The sequence below is a fragment of the Anoplopoma fimbria genome, chromosome 3, assembly GCF_027596085.1.
Source record: "Anoplopoma fimbria isolate UVic2021 breed Golden Eagle Sablefish chromosome 3, Afim_UVic_2022, whole genome shotgun sequence".
Classification (NCBI taxonomy): domain Eukaryota; kingdom Metazoa; phylum Chordata; class Actinopteri; order Perciformes; family Anoplopomatidae; genus Anoplopoma; species Anoplopoma fimbria.
This window is the reverse complement of record NC_072451.1, coordinates 670,323-694,031: the sequence shown is the minus strand read 5'-3', so window position 1 is coordinate 694,031 and position 23,709 is coordinate 670,323. Positions and strand designations below refer to the sequence as shown.

The 23,709-nt window shown below is 48.4% G+C and overlaps 1 protein-coding gene across 1 annotated transcript; it reads left to right on the top strand.

Annotated features, from left to right (window-relative positions):
• Positions 1-884: 884 nt before the first annotated feature.
• smg7 (SMG7 nonsense mediated mRNA decay factor) lies at positions 885-23,604 on the top strand. Its single transcript, XM_054625615.1, is given in 23 exon segments — positions 885-974; positions 1,674-1,705; positions 4,066-4,183; positions 4,288-4,420; positions 5,636-5,807; positions 5,908-5,979; positions 6,323-6,473; positions 7,139-7,274; positions 7,388-7,550; positions 8,050-8,209; positions 8,290-8,360; positions 8,967-9,027; positions 13,074-13,193; positions 14,120-14,543; positions 14,666-14,807; positions 15,670-16,058; positions 16,230-16,577; positions 17,966-18,049; positions 18,934-19,084; positions 19,174-19,231; positions 19,233-19,342; positions 20,009-20,169; positions 20,808-23,604. Coding segments are annotated over 23 exon segments (3,396 nt in total). The 5' UTR covers positions 885-948; the 3' UTR covers positions 20,922-23,604.
• Positions 23,605-23,709: the final 105 nt, after the last annotated feature.

Below are 23,709 nucleotides of genomic sequence, written 5' to 3'. Positions count from 1 at the left end.
GTCTGCTAAATGACTATAATGTAATGTAATGTATATCTTATCTTAAAAATTCTTATTTTATCTTATCTCATCTTATCTCATCTTGTCTTATTTTATCTTATCTTATATCTTATCTTAAAAAATGATATCTTATAAAATTATATAAGATAAAATGATATCTTATATCTTATCTTAGAAATTCTTATTTTATCTCATCTCATCTTATCTCATCTTATTTCATCTCATCTTATTTTTTATCTTATCTTATATCTTATCTTAAAAATAATATCTTATATCTTATCTTAAAAATTCTTATTTTATTTTATCTCATCTCATTTTATCTTATCTTATTTTATCTTATCTCATCTTATTTTATCTCATCTTATTTCATTTTATCTCATCTTATATCTTATCTTAAAAATTCTTATTTTATCTCATCTTATTTTATCTTATCTCATCTTATTTTATCTTATCTTATTTTATCTCATCTTATTTTATCTCATCTTATTTTATTTTATCTTATCTTATTTTATCTTATCTTATTTTATCTTCTGATTTTATCTCATCTCATTTTATCTTATTTTATCTCATCTTATTTTATCTCATCTTATTTTATCTCATCTTATCTTATTTTTTTATTTTATCTTTATCTTATTTTATTTTATCTTATCTTATTTTATCTTATCTTATTTTATCTCATCTGATTTTATCTCATCTCATCTTATTTTATCTTATTTTATCTTCTTATCTTATTTTATTTTATCTCATCTTATCTTATTTTATTTTATCTTATTTTATATTATCTTATTTTATCTCATCTTATCTCATCTTATTTTATTTTATCTCATCTTATTTTATCTTATATTATCTTACATTATCCCCCCCCCCCCCCCTGTGGTCAGACAGAACAACATGGCGGCTGGAGGAGCGTTAGCTTCTGGTCCCGTGTTGGTGTAGCGGACCGGCAGGATGGCCCTCTGCGCGCAGCTGCTCCGGTAAGACCCGCCGCTCCCGAGAGACCCGCCGCTCCGGAGAGACCCGCCGCTCCGGAGGGACCCGGTGCCGGACCCCGCGGACACACGGACGCGTCCTCCCGACTTGTTTTGTTCTAAAGCTAAAGCTAAAGCTAAAGCTAGCTCTAGCTCTAGCTCTAGCTTTAGCTTTAGCTTTAGCCGCTAGCCGCACATCAACAAACAGCCTCGCGCCCACGTGCTTCATCCAGCACGCTCACTGATCGGTACGAGCTGTCCGGTGTGATCAGCTTAACGTCTCCGGTGCGTCGGTGCTGCTCGGTGCTGAGCTCACCGACGCAGAGCCACCGACACGCTGCCGTGTTCAGCTAGCTAGCGTTAGCTCGGCAGCTAGCTAGCGAGCTAACGCTAGCTAGCTGCGTTTTTCTGCGTGTGTGTGTGTGTGTGTGTGTGTGTGTGTGTGTGTGTGTGTCTGTGTGTGTGTGTGTGTGTGTGTGTGTGTGTGTGTGTGGGGGCAGCTGCTATGCTAACCAGCTAGCTGACGGGTTTGTTTTTGTTGTGGGATCCAGGGAGTAGTCTGTGCCCAAACATCACACTGTGTCCTCCTGTCAGAGCTCAGGTGTGTGAGCTCACCTGAGCTCTGACCACAGACAGGACAGCTGTGTGTCACTCATGTTATTGTGTGTGTCTAACCTCCTCCTCTCTGTGTTTACATCCGAGCAGACAGGCAGAGGCCCTGAAGGCTGACATGACAGGTAGGTCTGCACCATCACCTCCACCTCTGTCTGAACCACTGTAACGTTACACCACTGTGTCCAGGAGAGAGGACGACTCTACGTGTCTGAGTGTAGAAAGTGTCTTCACTAACAGACCTTCTTTAGTTTAGTAGAAGAAGAACTCTGTTCAAAGAGACAAAGATCCTCTGAACTACAGCTGAAGAAGAAGAGAAGAAATTAAACAGGAACAGCTTCCTGTTTCACAATAAAAGCATCCTAGAACAAGCTGGAGTTAACTTTATCAAAGCTCTTCTTCAGACTTCACATAGAAACAGAAGGTTAGTCTAGAGTTAGTACTGCTGGAACATCAGCTGATCTAATCACAGGTTAACCCTCCTCAATCAATACTTACTGATCAATAATCAGACTGATTCTACATCAATACTTACTGATCAATAATCAGACTGATTCTACATCAATACTTACTGATCAATAATCACACTGATTCTACATCAATACTTACTGATCAATAATCAGACTGATTCTACATCAATACTTACTGATCAATAATCAAACTGATTCTACATCAATACTTACTGATCAATAATCAGACTGATTCTACATCAATACTTACTGATCAATAATCAGACTGATTCTACATCAATACTTACTGATCAATAATCAGACTGATTCTACATCAATATTTACTGATCAATAATCAGACTGATTCTACATCAGTGTTTACTGATCAATAATCAAACTGATTCTACATCAATACTTACTGATCAATAATCAAACTGATTCTACATCAATACTTACTGATCAATAATCAAACTGATTCTACATTAATATTTACTGATCAATAATCAAACTGATTCTACATCAATACTTACTGATCAATAATCAAACTGATTCTACATCAATACTTACTGATCAATAATCAAACTGATTCTACATCAATACTTACTGATCAATAATCAAACTGATTCTACATTAATATTTACTGATCAATAATCAAACTGATTCTACATCAATATTTACTGATCAATAATCAAACTTTTTATCTGTTAGAATATGAATTACTGAAGTAAAGAAGAACATCGTCTGCATAACGGCTGATTCATAACTTTTCAATATTAGTTAATTTGCACACATAAAGTCCATGAAGCAAATATTCATTTTAAACACTGAGGGCTACTGAGTTTTTTCATCTGGCGTATTTTAAAACACTAACGTTGATTATAGAAAAACAGAAACATATAAATCAATATTTACTGATCAATAATCAAACTGATTCTACATCCAGTTCAACAGAATTCTGTCATTTGGATGTGTATATGAAGTTATGAATATATGTTTGATACACAGCAGCGTCACTTTAAAGTCTAAATGAAAATGAACTGACCCTCCAGCTGATGTTGATTTAAAACAGATTCACTGAGCAAACCTCTCCTGTGATGCTGTTTGTGTGAAGACAACATGCAACCGACTCTTCATATCTTAATATACAAGATTTTATAGTCAACAGCATATATATAATTATTTTATTGACAAAAACAATTAATCAAGAAAATAACTGTCAGAGTTCTTGAAAATGAAAATATTTGAGGACAGTTCAGTCAGCACAGAAAGTATAAATGTGGTTCTTGTGCTGTAGGTCGGAGATCTTTTTGTGGTTCAGATGATGAGCAGCTCTTTTCCTTTTGGGGAAGTTTCATTGAAAAGTGTTCTGAATAATGATTTGAGTCTTAATTAGAGCTGGTGATTAAGTGTGACTTGTTAGTATGATAATTATTCATGTTTTAATGATGACTGATGTCCAGCTTTAAAAGCAGACCAGTGTATTGATATTTTTTATTCCGGTCTAAACAGAATGACTGCTGCTGCTTTGATGTTGACTTTGACAATTTTCAGACATTTTTCTAATATTTTGTCAGTGACTTTTTTCCACATCCCTCAGTTAGAGATAAACATGATTCATCAGGAGTCTGTGTTTGTGTCACCTGGCCAGCCATCATCAAACATTAAAGACACTTAAAAAAACAATAAATATCGATTAAATTCACTTGACATGATGCTTGAGTGAATATATTGACAATAACAACATTTAATTAGATACCTCACTTAAATGTGGAATACCTTTATTTTCTACAACAAGATTTTTATTTCACAAAGAAGTCAAAATCCTCAAAAGTTTTCTAAAGACATGAACTTTGTTGAAAAATTGGCAAACAAATGTTTTATTTAGAAATCTGGTCAAACCAGAAAAAAGTCTGCAAGATTGAGACATTTGACGCCAATTTCTTGGACTCAAGGGTTTGTGATTCTTTGAAAGCATCTCTGTCTCCTCCAGCAGTGTACTGAGGTTGATGTTCATGTGTTTCCTCTCGGTGCGTTAGATTCGAAGCTCGGGGCAGCAGAGGTGTGGACGTCCCGGCAGGCCCTACAGGATCTGTACCAGAAGATGCTGGTGACCGACCTGGAGTACGCTCTGGACAAGAAGGTGGAGCAAGACCTGTAAGCCGCTCCGCCTGCAATCCCTTGAACAAGAAAGGCTTTGCCCGGTACCTTCTGATGTCAGCCATGTTGGTGTTGATGGTTTTTTTTCTGTGTTTCTGCAGATGGAATCATGCTTTTAAGAACCAGATCACCACACTGCAGAGCCAGGCCAAGAACCGAGCCAACCCCAACCGCAGCGAGGTCCAGGCCAACCTGTCGCTGTTCCTGGAGGCAGCTAGTGGTTTCTACACACAGGTAAGACTCATGGGGACCAGCAGACCAGCAGGATCAGGTTCAACAAGGGATTAGTATCACAATCAGCTTCATTGACCTACAGTAAATGAAAAGTGTCTCCCTGTGAGGACAGCATGGTTCCCTAAAACCTGACATCCGTCCACCCACCTTCGTTTCTATAGACGCAGATTCCCTCCTCTTGTTTCTTCCTGTTTTGCGGTTTGAAGCCCGGCTGACGTGGTGAAGTGTCTGGGATGTGCTCATCCAGCCTCTCCTCTCCGCTCTGCTCTGTGTTCAGCAGCAGTTCAGTCAAAGCTTCACAGATTTGTTGTCACATGACTGTTGGTCTCAGATGAATCAATCATGGCTTCATAGTTTCACTGAGGAGCTCAGAATTTAATGTTTTTTACAGAATCTGGTTAAAATAAAACGTTTATTTGTGGCTAGATTTTAAATGAGACATGTTGAATAAAATGTTTTTGATGACATTTTATAACTTGAGCTCCGTTTTGGCTGCTTTTTGTGATGGATCCGTTCATCACTCATGGTGTGTTCAAGGACAGTCTGAAAGATGGAAACATGACAATAATGAGGGTTTGTACAGCTTCTGGCTGTGATGGACGGTGTAGTTTTTAATCCTGACGGTGGGTTTTAGTGTCCAGAGGGTTCAGGAGCGCTCTCGGTCTCCTGGTGATCCAGTAGAGAGCTGATCATCAAACCTCAGTAAAACTTTTCTGCTTCAGTTAAAATCAGTGAGTGTGTTAGCTGGCTCTGTTGAAAGGTTCCTTCCTGTTGAATGTGATCAGAGGAGGAGAGCTGGGAACTGAGAGAGCGAGGCGCCGAGGCTGCTGGGTGATCTGGATGTTTTGTTTACTTTCAGCAGATTCAGTCTTCTATAAGCAGAAAACATGATTCACAGTGAAGCTTCTCAGTCAGCAGCCGTCTGTCTGTCAAACTGCACTTCATTCAAAGAAAACATGTCTTGTTCTTCTTTAAGTTGTGATTCCTTCAGACTTTACACAGGTTTTCTCTGTCGTCGGGCTATAAGAGCGAGCAGTGAGTCAGAGGCGTTTGTGTTTATCACAGTTCATGACCGTGATGTAATCAGACGAGGTTTTAAATTCAGCTCATACAACCTCCAACAAACCGCTCTGCACAGCGACATGAATCCGTTTGAGCCCCGTTGGTCCGACGCTCCCAGAGACGGATGGACTAACGGCCTCCTGTTCTCTCCAGTTGCTGCAGGAGCTGTGCACCGTGTTCAACGTGGACCTGCCGTGCCGAGTCAAGTCGTCTCAGCTTGGCATCATCAGCAATAAGCAGAGCGGCGGCGGCGCCATCGTCACGCCGCAGCCCAGCTCCTGCTCCTACATCTGCCAGCACTGCCTCGTCCACCTGGGAGACATCGGTGAGGACGAGCACGTTGTTCATGACACCTCAGTGACATCACAGCCACCTTCTGGCTCCTGTTGACTTCTTCTAATCATGTACACTTCATCTGTTAACAGCTCGTTATCGTAACCAGACCAGCCAGGCGGAGTCGTACTACCGACATGCAGCTCAGCTGGTCCCGTCCAACGGTGAGTCAGACGTCTGTCTTCAGCTTTGTGCTTGAGCTAGGCTAGCAGTTTCCCCCTGCTTCCAGTCTTTGTGCTAAGCTAGGCTAAAGGCTCTGTTTGTATGTTAATGTCTAAATGTCCCTCAAAGACGTCGCTCACGGTTTCCTCCAAATGTTGTAAAACTTCACCGTGACAGAACAGAAACTGTTCTTTTTGTTTTACATATTCATTTAAATATCATCAGCTCGCTTTGACATTAACATCAACATCAACATTGCAAAAATCACACCGCTCAGGTCAGAGCAGCCATGTTTGTAGTTCCTCCCTGTGTCTGTGGTGTGACGCTCCTCTGTGGCTCCTGCAGGTCAGCCGTACAACCAGCTGGCCATCTTGGCCTCCTCTAAAGGAGACCACCTCACCACCATCTTCTACTACTGCCGCAGCATCGCCGTCAAGTTCCCGTTCCCAGCAGCCTCCACCAACCTGCAGAAGGCGCTGTCCAAGGCTCTGGAGAGGTAACCTCGGAGTCTCACGCCGTTCCTCTAGGGACGTGTGTCGTTGGGATTTTAACCGTACTAGTTTTCTTATTGATTATGCTTATCTGTTCTTTTCGGTTATTGTGTGTGGAAAAAATTCATTATTGAAGAAAATAACAATTTCTTTATTATTCTTGTTTGTAAACAAATAGTCTTTCTTGAGCAGCAACACAAGAAGTTCCTAAATCTTTAAAACTCATTCTCAGCTGATCAATGATCTCAGTGATGATCTTTGATTGATCATCCTGTAGTTCTGATCAGACTAACGTTACCTGATCTCCAATCAGTAGAACACTGGTCATTACTGCAGACTGATGTTCTGCTTGTTGTCCAGATGTTGAGATGAACTGCTGCTGGTTCCTCCTGAACTAGTGAGGGTTCTATTGAGTTTGAGACAACGAGCTCTCTGAGTCTACTGGAGGAATGCGAAGAACCACTTTGGAGACGAGGACTTCTCTCTCCAGAACTTCTAAAGAACCGTTAACTCCGGACAGCATCAATACTGTGTTTTTACTCATTTAGAACCGGGTTTTGGGGGTTCATCCCTAGTTCCCTCTGAGAGGAAATGAAGGCTTGTGGAGATTTCGCTCTGTGATGTTGATCTTCAGTATGAAACCCTCCGTCCTCCCTCTGTGTTTCTGCAGCCGGGATGAGGTGAAAACCAAGTGGAGCGTGTCAGATTTCATCCGGGCCTTCATCAAGTTTCACGGCCACGTCTACCTGAGTAAGAGTCTGGACAAACTGGACCTTCTGAGGGAGAAACTGGAGGAGCAGTTTCAGGTGAAACCAAGAGACAGTTTCCACACTGCTGTTTCCTGCACGCATTAACATTTTGAAGGCATTGAAAGGGATTGTTTGATGACCTGTGTGTGCGTGTGCGTGTGCGTGTGCAGAGGCTGATCCTGCAGAAAGCCTTCAGCTCTCAGCAGCTGGTCCACATCACCGTCATCAACCTGTTTGAGCTCCACCACCTCAGAGACCTGACCGCTGACGGCACTGAGCAGAGCTACAGCAGTGAGCAGCAGATCAGCTGGTTCCAGCTGCTGGGACTCTTCAGTAAGAACCACTCACACTGATCATACTGATCATACTACTAATACTGCTAATATTTATTTTACAAAAAACACTGGAATCTTAATATTAAACATTGTTCCAAGTGTCCACGAGTATTACCAATGTTTTTGATGAAATGTCACAATTTTAAGCTTTGTTTCGGCTTTTCTGATGGAAGTGTTCGTCACACATGATGTGTTCAAGGACTGTCTGAAAGATGAAAACCTGACGTTTTGTTTTTTTACAGCTTCTTGATGTGTTAACGGTGTTGTTTTGGTAATTGTTTCAAGAAAACATGCTTTTCAATCCCAACAGCAGGTGTTGGGTTCAGATGGTTCAAAGGTCGTGAACTCTTCCTTTAGTGTAGTTAATGTTTTCTGACTGTTTACATCTGTGTGTGTGGGTGTGCTGTCAGAAGCTCTCCAGATGTTTCATGTGTGTTTGGTTCTTATGAGGAGACAGATGTTCATGGTGTCTGACTTCCTGTCCCCCCCCCTCTCAGTGTCCTTCCTGGGGGTCATGTGCAGCCGTGCTCTGCTCAACAAGAACCGAGGGGAGGAGATCATGGGCGAGTGTCCTCTGCCGGCCATTAAAGTCTCTCTGGACTGGCTCAAGCTGAGGCCCAGCGTCTTCCCCGAGGCCGCCGTGGACCAGAGGCAGCAGTGAGTCTTCTGTCCTTGAATGTCGTGTGCTGTTTGACCGTTTGTACACAGGAAGTCTAACTGCTCTTCCTGTCTCTCAGTGTCTGGCCCTGGCTGGTCTCCATCCTCAACAGTTTCCAGCCCAAAGAGGACGACGTGTCCTGTGCTTCAGGTAGGACACCCTCAGATACTGATTCTTAGTTCGGTGATCAAAGTGAGCTCTGATCTGAGTCCTCTTCAGGTTACAGTCCATCAGGTTTTAAAAAAAAAAGAGGACAACCAGTCCAGGAAGCAATGATTAAGGTTGGATTCAGTCATACTCGCCTGCCGTCTCTTCAGAATAAAAGCTTCTCTTCCTGTGAACCTCACTGTCTTTCCGGCAGCATCTCAGGTTTTCATTTCACAGTGAAGCTTCTCAAATGTCTGGACAGGAAGCTCTTTAAACAAAGCTCCCTGGAGCGGCTCAATGTGAAAGCACTGGTCTGGTGTCAGTGTGGACGGTGAAACAATGGCACATCAATATCAACTCCCCACTAAAATATAATAAATGTATATTCCACTACTTGTGTTTTTTAATACCAACGTTTCTGAGCTCTACTTTCCATCACTAAAATCTTATATCTGTCAAGACAAGTGCACAAATATTGGAGGAAGATCTTTAATGGTTCAGTTTAAAACGCTGAGAAAGACTTTTATAAACGTGTTTTCAGTCCTGTAATGTTTGTATGTCAGATGTTCAAGCTGTTTGAAGCTCAAGGTGTGTTTATTTTCTCCACAGTGACGCCCCTTCCAGAGGAGTTTGAGTTGCAGGGTTTCCTTGCTCTCCGGCCCGCTCTGAGGTACTCCCTCCTTCATTAAGACCTGGGACGAGGGCTCAGCGGTGGGACAAGGGTTGTGCGGTTGGAGGGCGGGTTGTGAGGTGGGATGAGGTTTGTGAGGTGGGATGAGGGTTGTGAGGTGAGACGAGGGTTGTGCGGTGGGATGAGGGTTGTGCGGTGGGACGAGGGTTGTGCGGTTGGAGGGCGGGTTGTGAGGTGGGATGAGGTTTGTGAGGTGGGACGAGGGTTGTGAGGTGAGACGAGGGTTGTGCGGTGGGACGAGGGTTGTGAGGTGGGACGAGGGTTGTGCTGTGGGATGAGGTTTGTGAGGTGGGACGAGGGTGAGACGAGGGTTGTGCGGTGGGAAGAGGGTTGTGAGGTGGGACGAGGGTTGTGCGGTGGGACGAGGGTTGTGAGGTGGGACGAGGTTCTTGGGGGCGAGAAGAATGTATTCTTGTGAGGTGGGTACATTCGATCAGGGACGCCGGTGGGATCGAGGGTGTGAGGTGGGACGAGGGTGGGGTGGGACGAGGGTTGTGCGGTGGGAAGAGGTTGTGGGTGGGACGTGAGGTGGGACGAGGTTGTGAGGTGGGACGAGGGTTGTGCGGTGGGACGAGGTTGTGAAATGAACGAGGGTTGTGAAGTGGGACGAGGTTGTGCGGTGGGACGAGGGTTGTGAGGTGGGACGAGGAGATTGTGCGGTGGGACGAGGGTTGTGAAATGGGACGAGGGTGAAACGAGGAGGGTTGTGAGGTGGGACGAGGGCTGTGGGACGGTGGGACGAGGGTTGTGAGGTGGGACGAGGGGTGTGGGACGAGGTTGTGAGGTGGGACGAGGGCTTGGAGGACGGGTTGTGAGACGAGGGGTTGTGAGTGAGGTGGGACGAGGGCGAGGGTGGGACGAGGGTTGTGAGGTGGGACGAGGTGGGACGAGGGTTGTGCGGTGGGACGAGGGCTGTGAGGTGGGACGAGGGTGGGACGAGGGCTGTGAGGTGGGACGAGGGGGTTGTGAGGTGGGACGAGGTTGTGGGTGGGACGAGGGTGGGGTGGGTTGTGAGGTGGGGGTTGTGGGTGGGACGAGGGCTGTGCGGAGACGAGGGTTGTGAGGTGGGACGAGGGGTTGTGAGGTGGGACGAGGGGGGACGAGGTTGTGAGGTGGGACGAGGGTTGTGGGAGGGTGGGACGTGGGTTGTGGGTGGGACGAGGGTTGTGGTGGTGGGACGAGGGTGGGACGAGGAGTGGAGTTGCAGGGTTGTCGGTGGGGCCGGCGGTGGGACGAGGGCTGTGGGTGGGGGTTGGAAGACCTGGGACGAGGGCTGTGCGGTGGGACGAGGGTTGTGCGGTGGGACGAGGGGACGAGGTGTGTGAGGTGGGACGAGGGTTGTGAGGGGTGGGACGAGGGTTGTGAGGTGGGACGAGGGTTGTGCGGTGGGACGAGGGTTGTGAGGTGGGACGAGGGTGAGGTGGGACGAGGGTTGTGCGGTGGGACGAGGTGGGGAGGGTTGTGCGGTGGGACGAGGTTGTGAGGTGGGACGGGAGGGGTGTGAGGTGGGACGAGGGTTGTGAGGTGGGACGAGGTGTTGGACGGGGGACGAGGGTTGTGCGGTGGGACGAGGGTTGTGAGGTGGGACGAGGGTTGTGCGGTGGGACGAGGTTTGTGCTGTGGGAGGTGGGACGAGGGGTGAGGTGGGACGAGGGTGGGGTGGGACGAGGTTGTGAGGTGGGACGGGTTGTGCGGGGGACGAGGGTGGTGACGGTGGGACGGGACGAGGTGGGACGAGGGTTGTGAGGTGGGACGAGGGTTGTGAGGGGGGGGGGGCGAGGGTTGTGGTGGGACGAGGGTTGTGGACGAGGGTGGGACGAGGTTGTGAGGTGGGACGAGGTTGTGCGGTGGGACGAGGGTGTGCGAGGTGGGACGAGGTTGGTGGGACGAGGGTTGTGAGGTGGGACGAGGGTTGTGCGGTGGGACGAGGGTTGTGAGTGGGACGAGGGTGGGGCGAGGGTGTGTGGGAGGTGGGACGAGGTGGGACGAGGGTTGTGGGGGGACGAGGGTGTGAGGTGGGACGAGGGTTGAGGTGGGCGAGGGTGCGGTGGGGGTGGGACGAGGGTGTGGACGAGGGTTGTGAGGTGGGACGAGGGGGACGGGGTTGTGGGTGGGACGAGGGTTGTGAGGTGGGACGAGGGGGGACGAGGGTGGGGTTGTGGAGTGGTTGAGGGTGGGAGGTGGGACGAGGGTTGTGTGGTGGGACGAGGGTTGTGAGGTGGGACGAGGGCTTGTGAGGGGGCGAGGTGTGGGTGGACGAGGTTGTGAGGTGGGACGAGGGTGGGACGAGGGTTGTGACGGTGGGACGAGGTTGTGAGGTGGGACGAGGTTGTGGGGACGAGGGTTGTGACGGTGGGACGAGGGTTGTGAGGTGGGACGAGGTTGTGACGGACGAGGGTGTGGACGAGGGATGGAGGTGGGACGAGGGGGGCGAGGGTGTGAGTGGGACGAGGGTTGTGAGGTGGGAGGGTTGTGAGGGTTGTGCGGTGGGACGAGGGTGGGGACGAGGTGTGGGTGGGATGAGGGTGGAGGTGGGACGAGGGTGGGAGGTGGACGAGGGTTGTGGGGACGAGGGTTGTGAGGTGGACGAGGGTGGGACGAGGGTTGTGCGGTGGGACGAGGGTTGTGGGTGGGACGAGGGTGTGAGGGTGGGAGGGTGTGGGTGGGACGAGGGTTGTGAGGTGGGACGAGGGTGGGTGGGACGAGGGTGTGGGTGGGACGAGGGTTGTGAGGTGGGACGAGGGTGGGACGAGGGCTGGGGTGGAGGGTTGTGAGGTGGGACGAGGGTGGGACGAGGGTTGTGAGGTGGGACGAGGGTTGTGAGGTGGGACGAGGTGGGGTGGGACGAGGGTTGTGGTGGGGCGAGGTGGGACGAGGTTGTGGAGGTGGGACGAGGTTGTGGGTGGGACGAGGGTTGTGAGGTGGGACGAGGGGACGAGGGTTGTGGGTGGGACGAGGGTGTGGGTGGGACGACGACGAGGGTTGTGAGGTGGGACGAGGGTTGTGAGGTGGGACGAGGTTGTGGGTGGGACGAGGGTGTGGACGGGTGGGACGAGGGTTGTGACGGTGGGGGTGGGACGAGGGTGGGACGAGGGTTGTGCGGTGGGACGAGGGTTGTGAGTGGGACGAGGTGGGGGACGAGGGCTGTGCGGTGGGGTGGGACGAGGGTGGGACGAGGGTTGTGAGGTGGGACGAGGGCGAGTGGGGGACGAGGGTTGTGGGGCGAGGGTTGTGAGGTGGGACGAGGGTTGTTAGGTGGGACGAGGGTTGTTAGGTGGGACGAGGGTTGTGAGGTGGGACGAGGGTTGTGTGGTGGGACGAGGGTTGTGAGGTGGGACGAGGGTGGGACGAGGGTTGTAGGGTGGGACGAGGGTTGTGAGGTGGGACGAGGGTTGTGGGACGAGGGCTGTGAGGTGGGACGAGGGAGGGCTGTGCGGTGGGACGAGGGTGGGACGAGGGTGGGACAGGGTTGGACGAGGTGGGACGAGGTGGGACGAGGGTGGGACGAGGGTTGTGAGGTGGGACGAGGGTGGGACGAGGGTTGTGAGGTGGGACGAGGGTTGTGAGGTGGGACGAGGGTGGGACGAGGGTTGTTAGGTGGGATGAGGGTTGTGCGGTGGGATGAGGGTTGTGAGGTGGGACGAGGGTTGTGAGGTGGGACGAGGGTGGGACGAGGGTTGTGAGGTGGGACGAGGGTTGTTAGGTTGGACGAGGGTTGTGCGGTGGGACGAGGGTTGTGAGGTGGGACGAGGGTTGGAGGTGGGACGAGGGTGGGACGAGGGTTGTGAGGTGGGACGAGGGTTGTGAGGTGGGACGAGGGTGGGACGAGGGTTGTGAGGTGGGACGAGGTTTTATCGGTGGGATGCAAGTTTGGCGTTGGCATGAGGATCCAGAGGTGGCATTAGGGTGGGATGAGTGACGAAGGTCCGGCGGTGGGATGGATGAAGGACAAGAGTCCGGCGGTGGGATGAGTGTCGGTGAATCAGTCGTAATGCTTCCTGTCTTGATGTCTGCTGGGGTTTCAGGTCCCTGGACTTCACTAAAGGTCATCAGGGCATCCTGGTGGACAGGGACAACCTGCCGGTCCACACTCGACATCAGAGACTCATCGGTCTGGGCAAATGGGTGGCCGACAACCAGCCGGGGTGAGTGTCCGTCTGTCCGTCACACAGTGAAACCAACTCAGGGACCACGATGGACACTAGTCCTGGGACTCCTTTGTGTTCTTGATGCTCTTTAAGTTGTGCATGTTCGTTTCATTTAAACACAACAAAACAAACGAACCCTCTATACTCACGGTGCAGCAGGCGGAGACACTGTGACACTAAAAACTGAACCATGTTGCTGTCTATGAGAAAATGACTCTACTTCTCTCCACTGTCCACCAGGGGGCGACTCCTCTGGTTGTATAGAAGTCTATGAGAAAATGACTCTACTTCTCTCTTGATTTATTCCCTCAGTAAACATTGTAAACTTTTTTCCTGTGCCGATGTGAGGGAAGGACAGAGGATGTCTCATGTGTACAGATTGTAAAGCCCTCTGAGGCAAATTTGTAATTTGTGATTCTGGGCTATACAAAATAAACTGAATTGAATTAAACATGAGTTTATGGTCTGGAAAACTAGAACAAATCCAGTAGTTTGAAGGAGATGTTTTCACATGAATTGATGATGTTTAACTTCATAACACGAGCTCTATGATTATAATACATCATTAAAACTAATAATGACTAGATCTGTTTTAATCCATAAAAATACAATCTTTTATTTCATATTATTTGAATTATGAGTTTTTATGAAGAATAGAAACACATTTAGTATATTTGATGGTTTACTGACTGATTATATTTAGGTGCCAAAAAAAAGTGTCTGGAACCAGCTGCTATAATCAAACAACAAAGGGATCTGTTTCTGACAATATGGATCATCAATTATCAATAATTAGTATCAGTGGCAGAAAGACAAACCTGCTGTTTGATCTCTAGAAGTTGTATTTGATCAGTGAGTATTCCGGTTGTCCTTGAAGGCCCCTCAGTGACATCACCTCCTCATAACCCGTCTCCTCTCTGCAGGCTGATCCAGTGCAGGCTGAGTGAAGACGGCCTCCTCGTCTTCCTCACAGACATTCCAGAGCGGGCCGTGGAGGAGCCCCAGGAGAAGGAGGCGCCGGTGCTGCAGGAGTCATCCAACGCCGAGCAGACGGCCAACGACGGCGGGAACTCCGGCCTGAAGTCGGTGCTGTCGGCGGGGAAGACGCAGAGCTCGTGGCCCGACGGCGGCGAGCGGCCCGTCGTCACCTTCAAGGAGAACATCAAACCCAGAGAGCAGAGCCGCGAGCCCACCCGCAGCCACCACCTGAAAGACAGCGGCAAGGAGCGCCGCGACTTCAACAAGGGCAACGGGGCTGCTGGGAAAGGAGAGCCCAAGAGGGACGGGAAGAGGAAGAGCGAGCTGAAGAAGGGAGGCTACGAGAAAACCTCTGACGCTGGAAAACAGGTAGAGTGAAAACAGGTAGAGTGTAAACACGTGAGCGCTGGCGTGAGGCGGCGTGGTGACGCGGCGTGGTGACGTGGCGTGGTGACGTGGCGTGGTGGACTGTCTCTCTCTCTCTCCTTCAGGTGAAGGCGCAGACAGAGCTGAGGAAGACTCCGGTGTCTGAAGCTAAGAAGACGCCCATCACACAAACTCAAACCACCTGCTCCTCCCAGTTCATCCCCATCCATCACCCGGGAGCCTTCCCACCACTGCCCAGCAGACCAGGTACACACACACACACACACACACACACACACACACACACACACACACACACACACACACACACACACACACACATTAGTCAATCAATTAGCCGATGTACAGAAAATGATCTGCAACTGTTTAGACAGTTAATTAACCGTTCCAATCTTTCTGGAATCATAAATGTTGAATATTTTCCGCTTCCAGCTTCTCTTGTTTGGAGATTTGAAGATTATTTTATGACCCAGAGGGATATTTAGACCCACAGATCGCCACATATCTAAACATGAATTTATCTGCCGTGTTTCTTTCTCACATATGATTCGTGGCGTCTCGATTTCCATTCTGAATCAAATAATAATCGGAATGTGCTTTTGATTTCGACCCTAAAAGTCTGCGTTTCAATCCTGTATTTTCTTTTCTCCACTCGCTCAAAGCAGAAAAAATAATATATATATACAACAGCTTAAAGACGACATAACGAAGCTCACCTTTACCCTGCAGCCAAAGCAGATTTAAAAAAACTAATAATAGTGAAAAAAGTATTTCCCCTCAAAATAAAACCCACCACCGTGTTTCTTAAATGTGAATCCCTGCAGATTTGGAAAAACGGAAAACAGACAGTTCGGCTCTTTCGGCCTCAGTCGTTCTTTCTTAGAATTGATCTCATTGTTCAGTAAAGCATGCGGGCGCCTCTTCATGCTCGTGGTGAATGCACCACGAGCATGAAGAGGCATTGTTGTTTTAAATGTTCTGCTCTATAAAGATCCATATGTGTTCTAATGGACTCCGTAGTTTGTTGAGTGGATCAGAACCTCTCGGCGCCCTCATGCATAGAGGTTCTGTTCAGTGATGTCTGATGACAGCTGATTGGTTCCTGCAGGTTTCCCTCCCTCAGCCTACGTGATCCCTCCCCCAGTGGCGTTCCCAGGTCTTCAGGTGAACCCGGGCTTCACCTTCTCCACCGGAGTGACCGTCCCCGGACCTTTCCTCCAGCCGGGCGTCCACGCCCAGGCCGGCAGCCAGGCCGGGAAGCCGTCCCACATTCCCTACAGCCAGCAGAGGCCCTCTGGTCCCGGTCCGGGTCAGGGGCCGGGGTCCTCGGGGCCCGGGCCCATGAACCAGGGTCAGCAGACCCAGGCCCAGGCCTTGCAACAGTCGGTCCAGCTGCAGGTGCAGGCGATGAACCAGCAGCAGCAGCAGTCTCCAACCAAACCGGTCCAGCAGGTCGGGATGGGGAAGAGTCCACCTCACCACCCGGGTCTGCAGCAGGTCAGTCCACAGAGCACTGGTGTTCCCGATTGTTCCTGTAGAACACAGCAACAGGTGTTGTTGTTTCAGGATAAAAGAAGCAGGAAATAGTGACTCTGTCAGGGACATTTATCAGCAGTAGTTAGTGATGTAACGGTCTGTTCTAACTGGTTGTGTGTGTGGTCTGGGCAGTACATGCAGGTCCAGGATCAGCCGGCTCAGATGTGGAACCAGGCCCAGGCCGCTCTGCAGAAGATCCCTCCCATGCAGATGTCCCTGAAGCAGCCTCAGCAGCAGCAGCAGGCCTTCTACATGGCGGCTCAGGATCCTCTCAAGCTGTACGAGCACCAGCTGCAGCCGGCCGGCATGGAGAAGAAGATCAAGTACCCCAACGTCAAGATGCAGGACTTCTACTGGGAGCCGTCCTACAGGATGGGGGACGGTCTGGCTGTGATGGCGGACCGGATGAAGAGGCCTCCGCCGGGGGGGATCTGCTCCGAGCAGGACGGGTCCGCCGGGCCCCGGGGCCCCCCCTATGAGGTGAGCATCTCTCTGAGCGAGAAGGAGGAGGAGGAGGAGGTCCTGCTGCTTTACTGTCTCTGTGCTTCTGTTTCTTGTCTTTTCCCGCTCAGTCTTTTCTTTAGTTGTGTCTTTTGTTGGTGGGATGAACTTTGAGATGTAGAACTGTCTCTGATCTGAGATCAGACTCTGTAGCTTTTGGCTTAACTTTCCTTCTTTCCAGCTCAGTCTTACTGGCTTGCCTTCTTTCTTTCTCTTCTTTTTTTACCCCCTCTCTTCTTCTTCTTCTTCTTCTTCTTCTTCCTCCTCCTCTGGCTTCATCTCTCAGGACAACAAGCCTCTTCTACCTCCCGACCTGTTAAAAACTCTAGCAGATTTTGAGGAGGAGGAGGAGCTCGTCTTTTCTAAGCCTCCTGATTTCTTCCAGGCCTTGGCCGGCCCTCTTAGCTCTGCTCCTGGACCAAACATATTTGTATGTAGCCCTGTCTTCCACCTCCCCAATATTTCACCCCTTAATTCAATACTTTATCAATACACTCTGAGTCTAAAAGTCAAATATGTTGGAACCAGTGGTGTTACAGACCGTTATTGATCCCTGATCCATACTGATCCCCCTCACGGTTCTTCACACTCCGTTTACCGTTAACCATCACAGTGTGAAATAAAGTTTTACTGGCGATCGTAAGTAAACCATCAAAAATTCTAAAGGATCAAAGGATCCAGACTATTTATTTTTAACCACCTCCGTTTATATTCATGTGAAAACATCTCCTTTAAACTACTGGATTTGTTCTAGTTTATCACCAACACTACATTTTACAGATTACATGTGAACACATCATGATAACGTTACACACATTAACGTGAACAGAGCCTGAAGGCATCATAATGTAACTGTATGGAACCCTTGTTAGTTTGCGGTGCTGCTAACGTTACTAGCTCTCCTCCTGTTAGCCGTTAGCGGTGCTGCTAACGTTCCTAGCTCTCCTTTGGTTGTTTAAAATGTAACATCATCAGAGATCAGACTACAAAGCATCAATGAAGTCCTGATCTCATGTTTTACTGAATATATTGGAGGATAACGATCGTCAGTAAAACTTTATTTAACTCTGTGATGGTTAACGTTAAACGGAGTGTGAAGAACCGTGAGGAGGATCAGTACTGATCAGGGATCAATAACGGTCCGTTACACCACTATAATATATCTCTGACCAATGTTTATGAACTCGGCAGCCACTGGTTTAGAAGATAAGATCAGTCAAACCACAGAGGGTAGAGATTACAACCCACACAGCTCAGCTCTGCAGCGTGTTGTGAGAAGCATGGTGGACATTAAAAGAGAATGAATGGTTGTTGGACATGTGAGTGATCTGCTGGTCCTCACCCCGTCTGTCCTTTGGTCTCTGTAGCTGCCCAACCAGACCAGGATGGACAGTGGCCCCGAGGTCGTCTCCTCGTCCTCTCTCCTGCCCATCTCTGGCTTCCCCATGCAGGTCAGACCCGTGATCTGAGGGATCCAACCTAATAATATTCACATCAAACCAATTATTTCACATAGTTTCCAATCAAAACATCAAAGCTTTATTTTTTCCTTTTCAATAAAACAAAGAGTATTGCAATATGTATAGTATTGCAATATCTTGTGATCTATCGTATTGTGAGGTGCTTCCTAATACACACGATGTCTTAAGACTGTATACAAGTACATTCATAACAGCTTCTGTTAGACGATTACCAAACGCTGCAGAAAGAAGATAGGAGTCCTTTGACAGGAGACCAAATGAAACCTTTACCTTGATTAATTGTTCATCTTGTTTTTAGACGTTTCAATGCATAAAAAGTTGCATATTATTCCTTTAAAAAACTGATAAATGTTCCGAATCAAAAAGTTTGTTTCTTGTGATGTTGTTCAACCACCAGATGGCAGAGTAGATCATATTTCAAATACTCTGACCTTCAGTTAACATGTAGGTTTTTGCTTTTACATTTTACATACCCGAATCTGATTCATCTGCATATCTTTTAAGGGTTTAAAAAACGTTTAAGATTAAGATAAATAAATTCACTGTTTTGGGTTTAAAGTGAGGAAGGAAATGAGGTTCCAGCTTCCAGGAAAATAAAATAAGTATTATACACTAATAAATATTATTCAACAAACATATTCTGTCAATTTAAATGTGTTCATAATTGGTAAATATGGACGTATAAATAATTAAAGTGTATATGTTCAAAATCTATCTGTAATTAAAAAAAATTAAAGAAATGTTTCTCGATTCATAACCAGACGTGAATATCAGTTTGGGCTTCACGTTGTTGATGCGTATTGTTTATAAACCGATCAATACCGGATGGATCAGAGCTGTGTTTGTGTTTCCAGGAGTACAACCAGAACAGCATCTTCAGTCAGGCCTACGGGAAGAACCTGCCGCCCAGCTCCAAGCCCGACGCTCCCATGATGCACCAGGAGCCGTCCCTCTACTCGCTGTTTGAAGGGACGCCGTGGTCGCCCTCCCTGCCTGCCAGCTCTGGTACGTCACAGCTGATCACATGTAAACAGGAAGTGTGTTAATGTTTAGTGAAGAACGCTCCGTGAAACATGCTGTGATCTGATTGGTAGATCACTCCACCCCGGCCAGCCAATCCCCTCACTCCTCCAACCCCAGCAGCCTGCCGTCCTCCCCCCACACACAACCACGGAGCCATGCCCTTCTCCAACTTCGGGCCCATAGGCACTCCGGACAGCCGGGACCGCAGGATGGTGGACCGCTGGAAGGCCGACAAGACCGGTGAGGGAGGGACGGGGTCCAGAGGGTCCAGAGGGTCCAGAGGGTTCAGGGGGTTCAGAGGGTCCAGAGGGTTCAGAGGGTTCAGGGGGTCCAGAGGGTCCAGAGGGTTCAGGGGTCCAGAGGGATCAGATGGTTCAGGGGTTCTGAGGGATCAGATGGTTCAGGGGGTTCTGAGGGTCAGAGGGTCCAGGGGGTTCTGAGGGTTCTGAGGGTCCAGAGGGTCCAGAGGGTTCTGAGGGATCAGATGGTTCAGGGGGTTCTGAGGGATCAGAGGGTCCAGGGGGTTCTGAGGGTTCTGAGGGTCCAGAGAGGGTCCAGAGGGTTCTGAGGGATCAGATGGTTCAGATGGTTCAGGGGGTTCTGAGGGATCAGAGGGTCCAGAGGGTTCTGAGGGATCAGATGGTTCAGATTCTGAGGGATCAGAGGGTCCAGAGGGTTCTGAGGGTTCAGATGGTTCAGGGGGTTCTGAGGGATCAGAGGGTCCAGAGGGTTCAGAGGGATCAGAGGGATCAGAGGGTTCAGGGGGTTCTGAGGGAAGGGATCAGGGGCTTTAGACGGACGTGGGTCCGGAGGGTTCAAGTGGTTGAGGCGGTTCAGGGGGTCCAGAGGGTTTAGTAAACGGGGAGCTTTGCTGCCAGGTGTTGACATGTGGTTGTTGTGGTCTAGGAGCCGTCAGCGGGTTCGGGCTGGACTACCTGCCGGCTGCAGCCTCCTCGGCAGCTTCAGACTCCAGCTGGCACCAGACGGGGCCGACCGGCAGCTCCTGGACCAATCAGGAGTCTCCGATGGAGGAGTCGTCCTCCACCGTGCTGCTCGACAGCCTCAAGGTCCTCTGACCCACAGACATTAACCATGTTCATGATTGAAATGTTCTTTCTACTGAAATACAAAGCTCTGAAGGATTAGCATCATTAGCATCATGCTAACTAATCGTGTAACGGACTATAGTCGACCCGTACCGATCCTCCTCACGGTTCAACATGGACGTGGATCAGGACTTCATTTATGCTTCTCTAGTCTCTGATCTCTGATAATGTTACAATGTAAACAACCAACCTGTGTTTAGCTAGTAACGTTAGCAGCACCGCTAACGGCTAATGAACGGAGGTTCAGTTCAGTTACATTGTGATGCGTTCAGGCTCTGTTCAGTGAAAATGAGTATTGTCTGAAGGTAAATTCTAACGTTATCATGATGTGTTCACATGTAATCTGTAAAATGTAGTGTTGGTGATGAACTAGAATAAATCCAGTAGCTTGAAGGAGATGTTTTCACATGAATATAAATAGATATTAGAGATGAATTATGATGTTTAACTTGATTATAACATCATTTAATCTACTCTATCTGACATTGTGGATCATTAATGATCGATACTTGGGTTTCCTTCCGTTCTGATGTGATTGTTGAGGTTTGTGGTGCGTTGCTCCTCTAACGCTCCTCTAACGCTCCTCTGTCCTCCTGCAGTCGATCTGGTCCAGCTCCATGATGCAGCCGGGCCCGTCGGCCCTGGAGCAGCTCCTCCTGCAGCAGAAGCAGAAGCAGCAGCGAGGTCACGGCACCATGAACCCGCCGCACTGAACGCCGGCCCGAGGCGGCGCTTTGAGTCCGGACGTCAACGATAGAATCAAACCTACCACCAGGAGAAACCGTGAGGGGGAGGAGAACCAGAACCAGTGTGACCGAGACCAGCTCCATCTGAAGTGGAAAATTAAACCGGCGAGAAAAGGTGGCGGCGGGGGGAGGCGATGACACCCCCCACGACGAGGCTGAACCCCCCCACACACACACATACACACACACACACGCCCCCAACCCCCCCCTCGTTTGTGGAGGAGCGGTGACGCCCCTCCTGGACCGGAGGGCACGGGATCTCTTCAACCGCGATGCTACGCGCCACCGCCGGGTTTCCTTCAACCCGCGGACTTCTGAACATTGAGGATCATTACCCCCTACCCTACCCCCCCTCACCACCACTGCCCCCCCTTGGTTTTGGACAAGACGCCACAACTCCTCTCTCACCTGGAAGAACTTCCTCTTTCTTTGGGACGAAAAAAATAAATAAACCCCGCCTCCTGGATGTCTGCTTGGTCCACCGGAGCGCCGTTTTAAGCGTCTCCGCCGCCGCCGCAGACTGACGCTGGTGGGTAGGGGGAAGGGGGGGGCGTGAGAGAGGGAGGACGGTGTGGTGGTCGGGTTCTGGGGGAGAGAACAGGTGAAGCAACGGGGGTCAAAATAAACTGGACTTTCTGATCTCTCCATTCATTCTCATTACCGAGGAGGAGGAGGAGGTGGAGGGCGGCTCTCTGTAGCTCGTTGGTTGATGGAGGACGGTTTGGCCTTCAGCTATATAAATATATGAATCCGTATATATATTGCCGTAGTTGGACTTTAAACGGGGCCGTAGTGAGAACCAGGACCGGACGCTGCTTTGTGAGGACAGGTGTGTTAACGCCACCTGGACCGACCGCTCTGCTGTCCCGCCTTTATTTTGAAGGACGAAGCCTGGAGGCCCGACGACGGGACGGGACGAGACGTCAGGAGACGTCACGGGAAGGACAGAAGAAGAAGAAGAAGAAGGGAAAAAAACAAAACAGACGTAAAGATAGAATCACCGTTAGCGTCAAGAGAGAAAAAAAACCCAACAACTGTATTTTGTGATTTGTTCGTAGCAGTTTTAGCTTCTCGCCCTCTGAGGTGAACACAGGTTTGTCTATTAGCTTCCTGCTTGAATATTTTCGGGGTTCTCTTCCTCTTCTTCCTGTTATTTCTTTACTTAAAGAAGAAAAAATACAAAAGATGTAACCCTGCTCGCTTACTTAACCTGCATTACTGTTTCTTTATGTTCCTCTTCTGCCTTTTTACTAGTTTTTAAGAACTCTGTGGTGATTCTGCTGTCTGTCCATCACTGCAGACAGACAGACAGACAGGTGTGTACAGGTAGCTGGCTGAATGTTTCCACTATGTTTTCTTTAATAACCACTACAGCAGATTGTTTATGAGTCGCTGGAACTACGGAGAACCTACGAGAACCAAACACACATTCAACCATGAAAATGATTTAGTTAATTATTTCTACAACAATTTTACACAAAGTCCTCGTGTTATTCAGGGCTGCAACTTTTTGTTATTTTGTGATAAATCATTTGTGTGGAGATAACCAGACGTTAAGTTTACCACGACGGAGGTAAAACCTGATGTTCTTCACATTTCAGAAGCTGGAACTTGTGACTTTTTGTCTTTTGCTGGTAAAAGTAACTCAAGAGATTAATCTTTTATTTTTTCGGTGTCAGAAAATGATTTTCAAATCTTGAAATGTTTCGTTGTTTTTGATCATCGGTGAAAAACGTTCAGATTGTTGTTATTTATGATGAAGAAACGAGGCAGAAACCATCAAATGCTTTGTTTGGAGAATGAGTGACATCATTTTCAGCTCTGTTATCTTCCTGTTTTGTTTGTTAGTCCGTAGAAAGATCAGCAACACCACCCAGATGGATCCTGGACCATCTGAAGTCCAGGATCCAAACCTAAAGTTCCTGCGTTCCCATCAAAAGGTTCCTGAGAAGTTCCAGCGGTTAAAAAAAGAAAAGCATTCTGAGAGTCGTGTGAGGTTCAGGGTTTGTTTCTGTGGTTTCATCCTTGTAGAGCTTTTACCACCAGTCCTGTCTGGTTCAGAGCCAATCAGAAAGCGGAGAGCGACCGCTGACCAATCAGGACGCTCCGTCGTCACTGTAAGTCACTTCCTGTCCAGTTTAAACCAGCAGAAAGCTGTTTTTCTACCTTAAAACAACCTTTAGTTCCAAGGGATTAAAATAAAAAGAATACAGCCTGTTTTTATTTCCTGTTTTATTAAAGCAGACTTCAGAGAGACGTGTCTATTTTCCCGTGTGATTGTGCTTTTCATGTTGCATTTAAAAAATGTATTTGAACAATAATAAAGATAAAATATTAATGAATGTGAGGACGGATTTTGGCCAGAAGCTTCAAGGAGAGAGAGAGTTTGTTTTCATGTTTGAAGCTCGCCGCGTGGATCCGAGCGGCTCTGGCTTTAAGTTTTTTTGGAGTAAGAACTAAACGGACTTTCCACTCGTGGGTGTTTGGAGGTTTTGGTTGTTTGGAGGTTTGGTGGTGTCGGAGGTGTCGGGTCCTCGCTGGTTGGAGCTCTGACGGCAGGTTTCTGACAGGAAACGGCTTCAGGCTGAGCTCTGAGGCTTTTTTTGTGTTTCTGCTGGAATCAGCCTTTAAATAAACGTAAACCATGTTCTCCCTTGACAACGTGTCCGTCTTCATTGAGTCCTCTGTTTCAGTGCGTCTGTTGGAGGAGGAAGAGTTCAAAGGTGAAGCTGCTCCATCACAGCCGTCACTCATC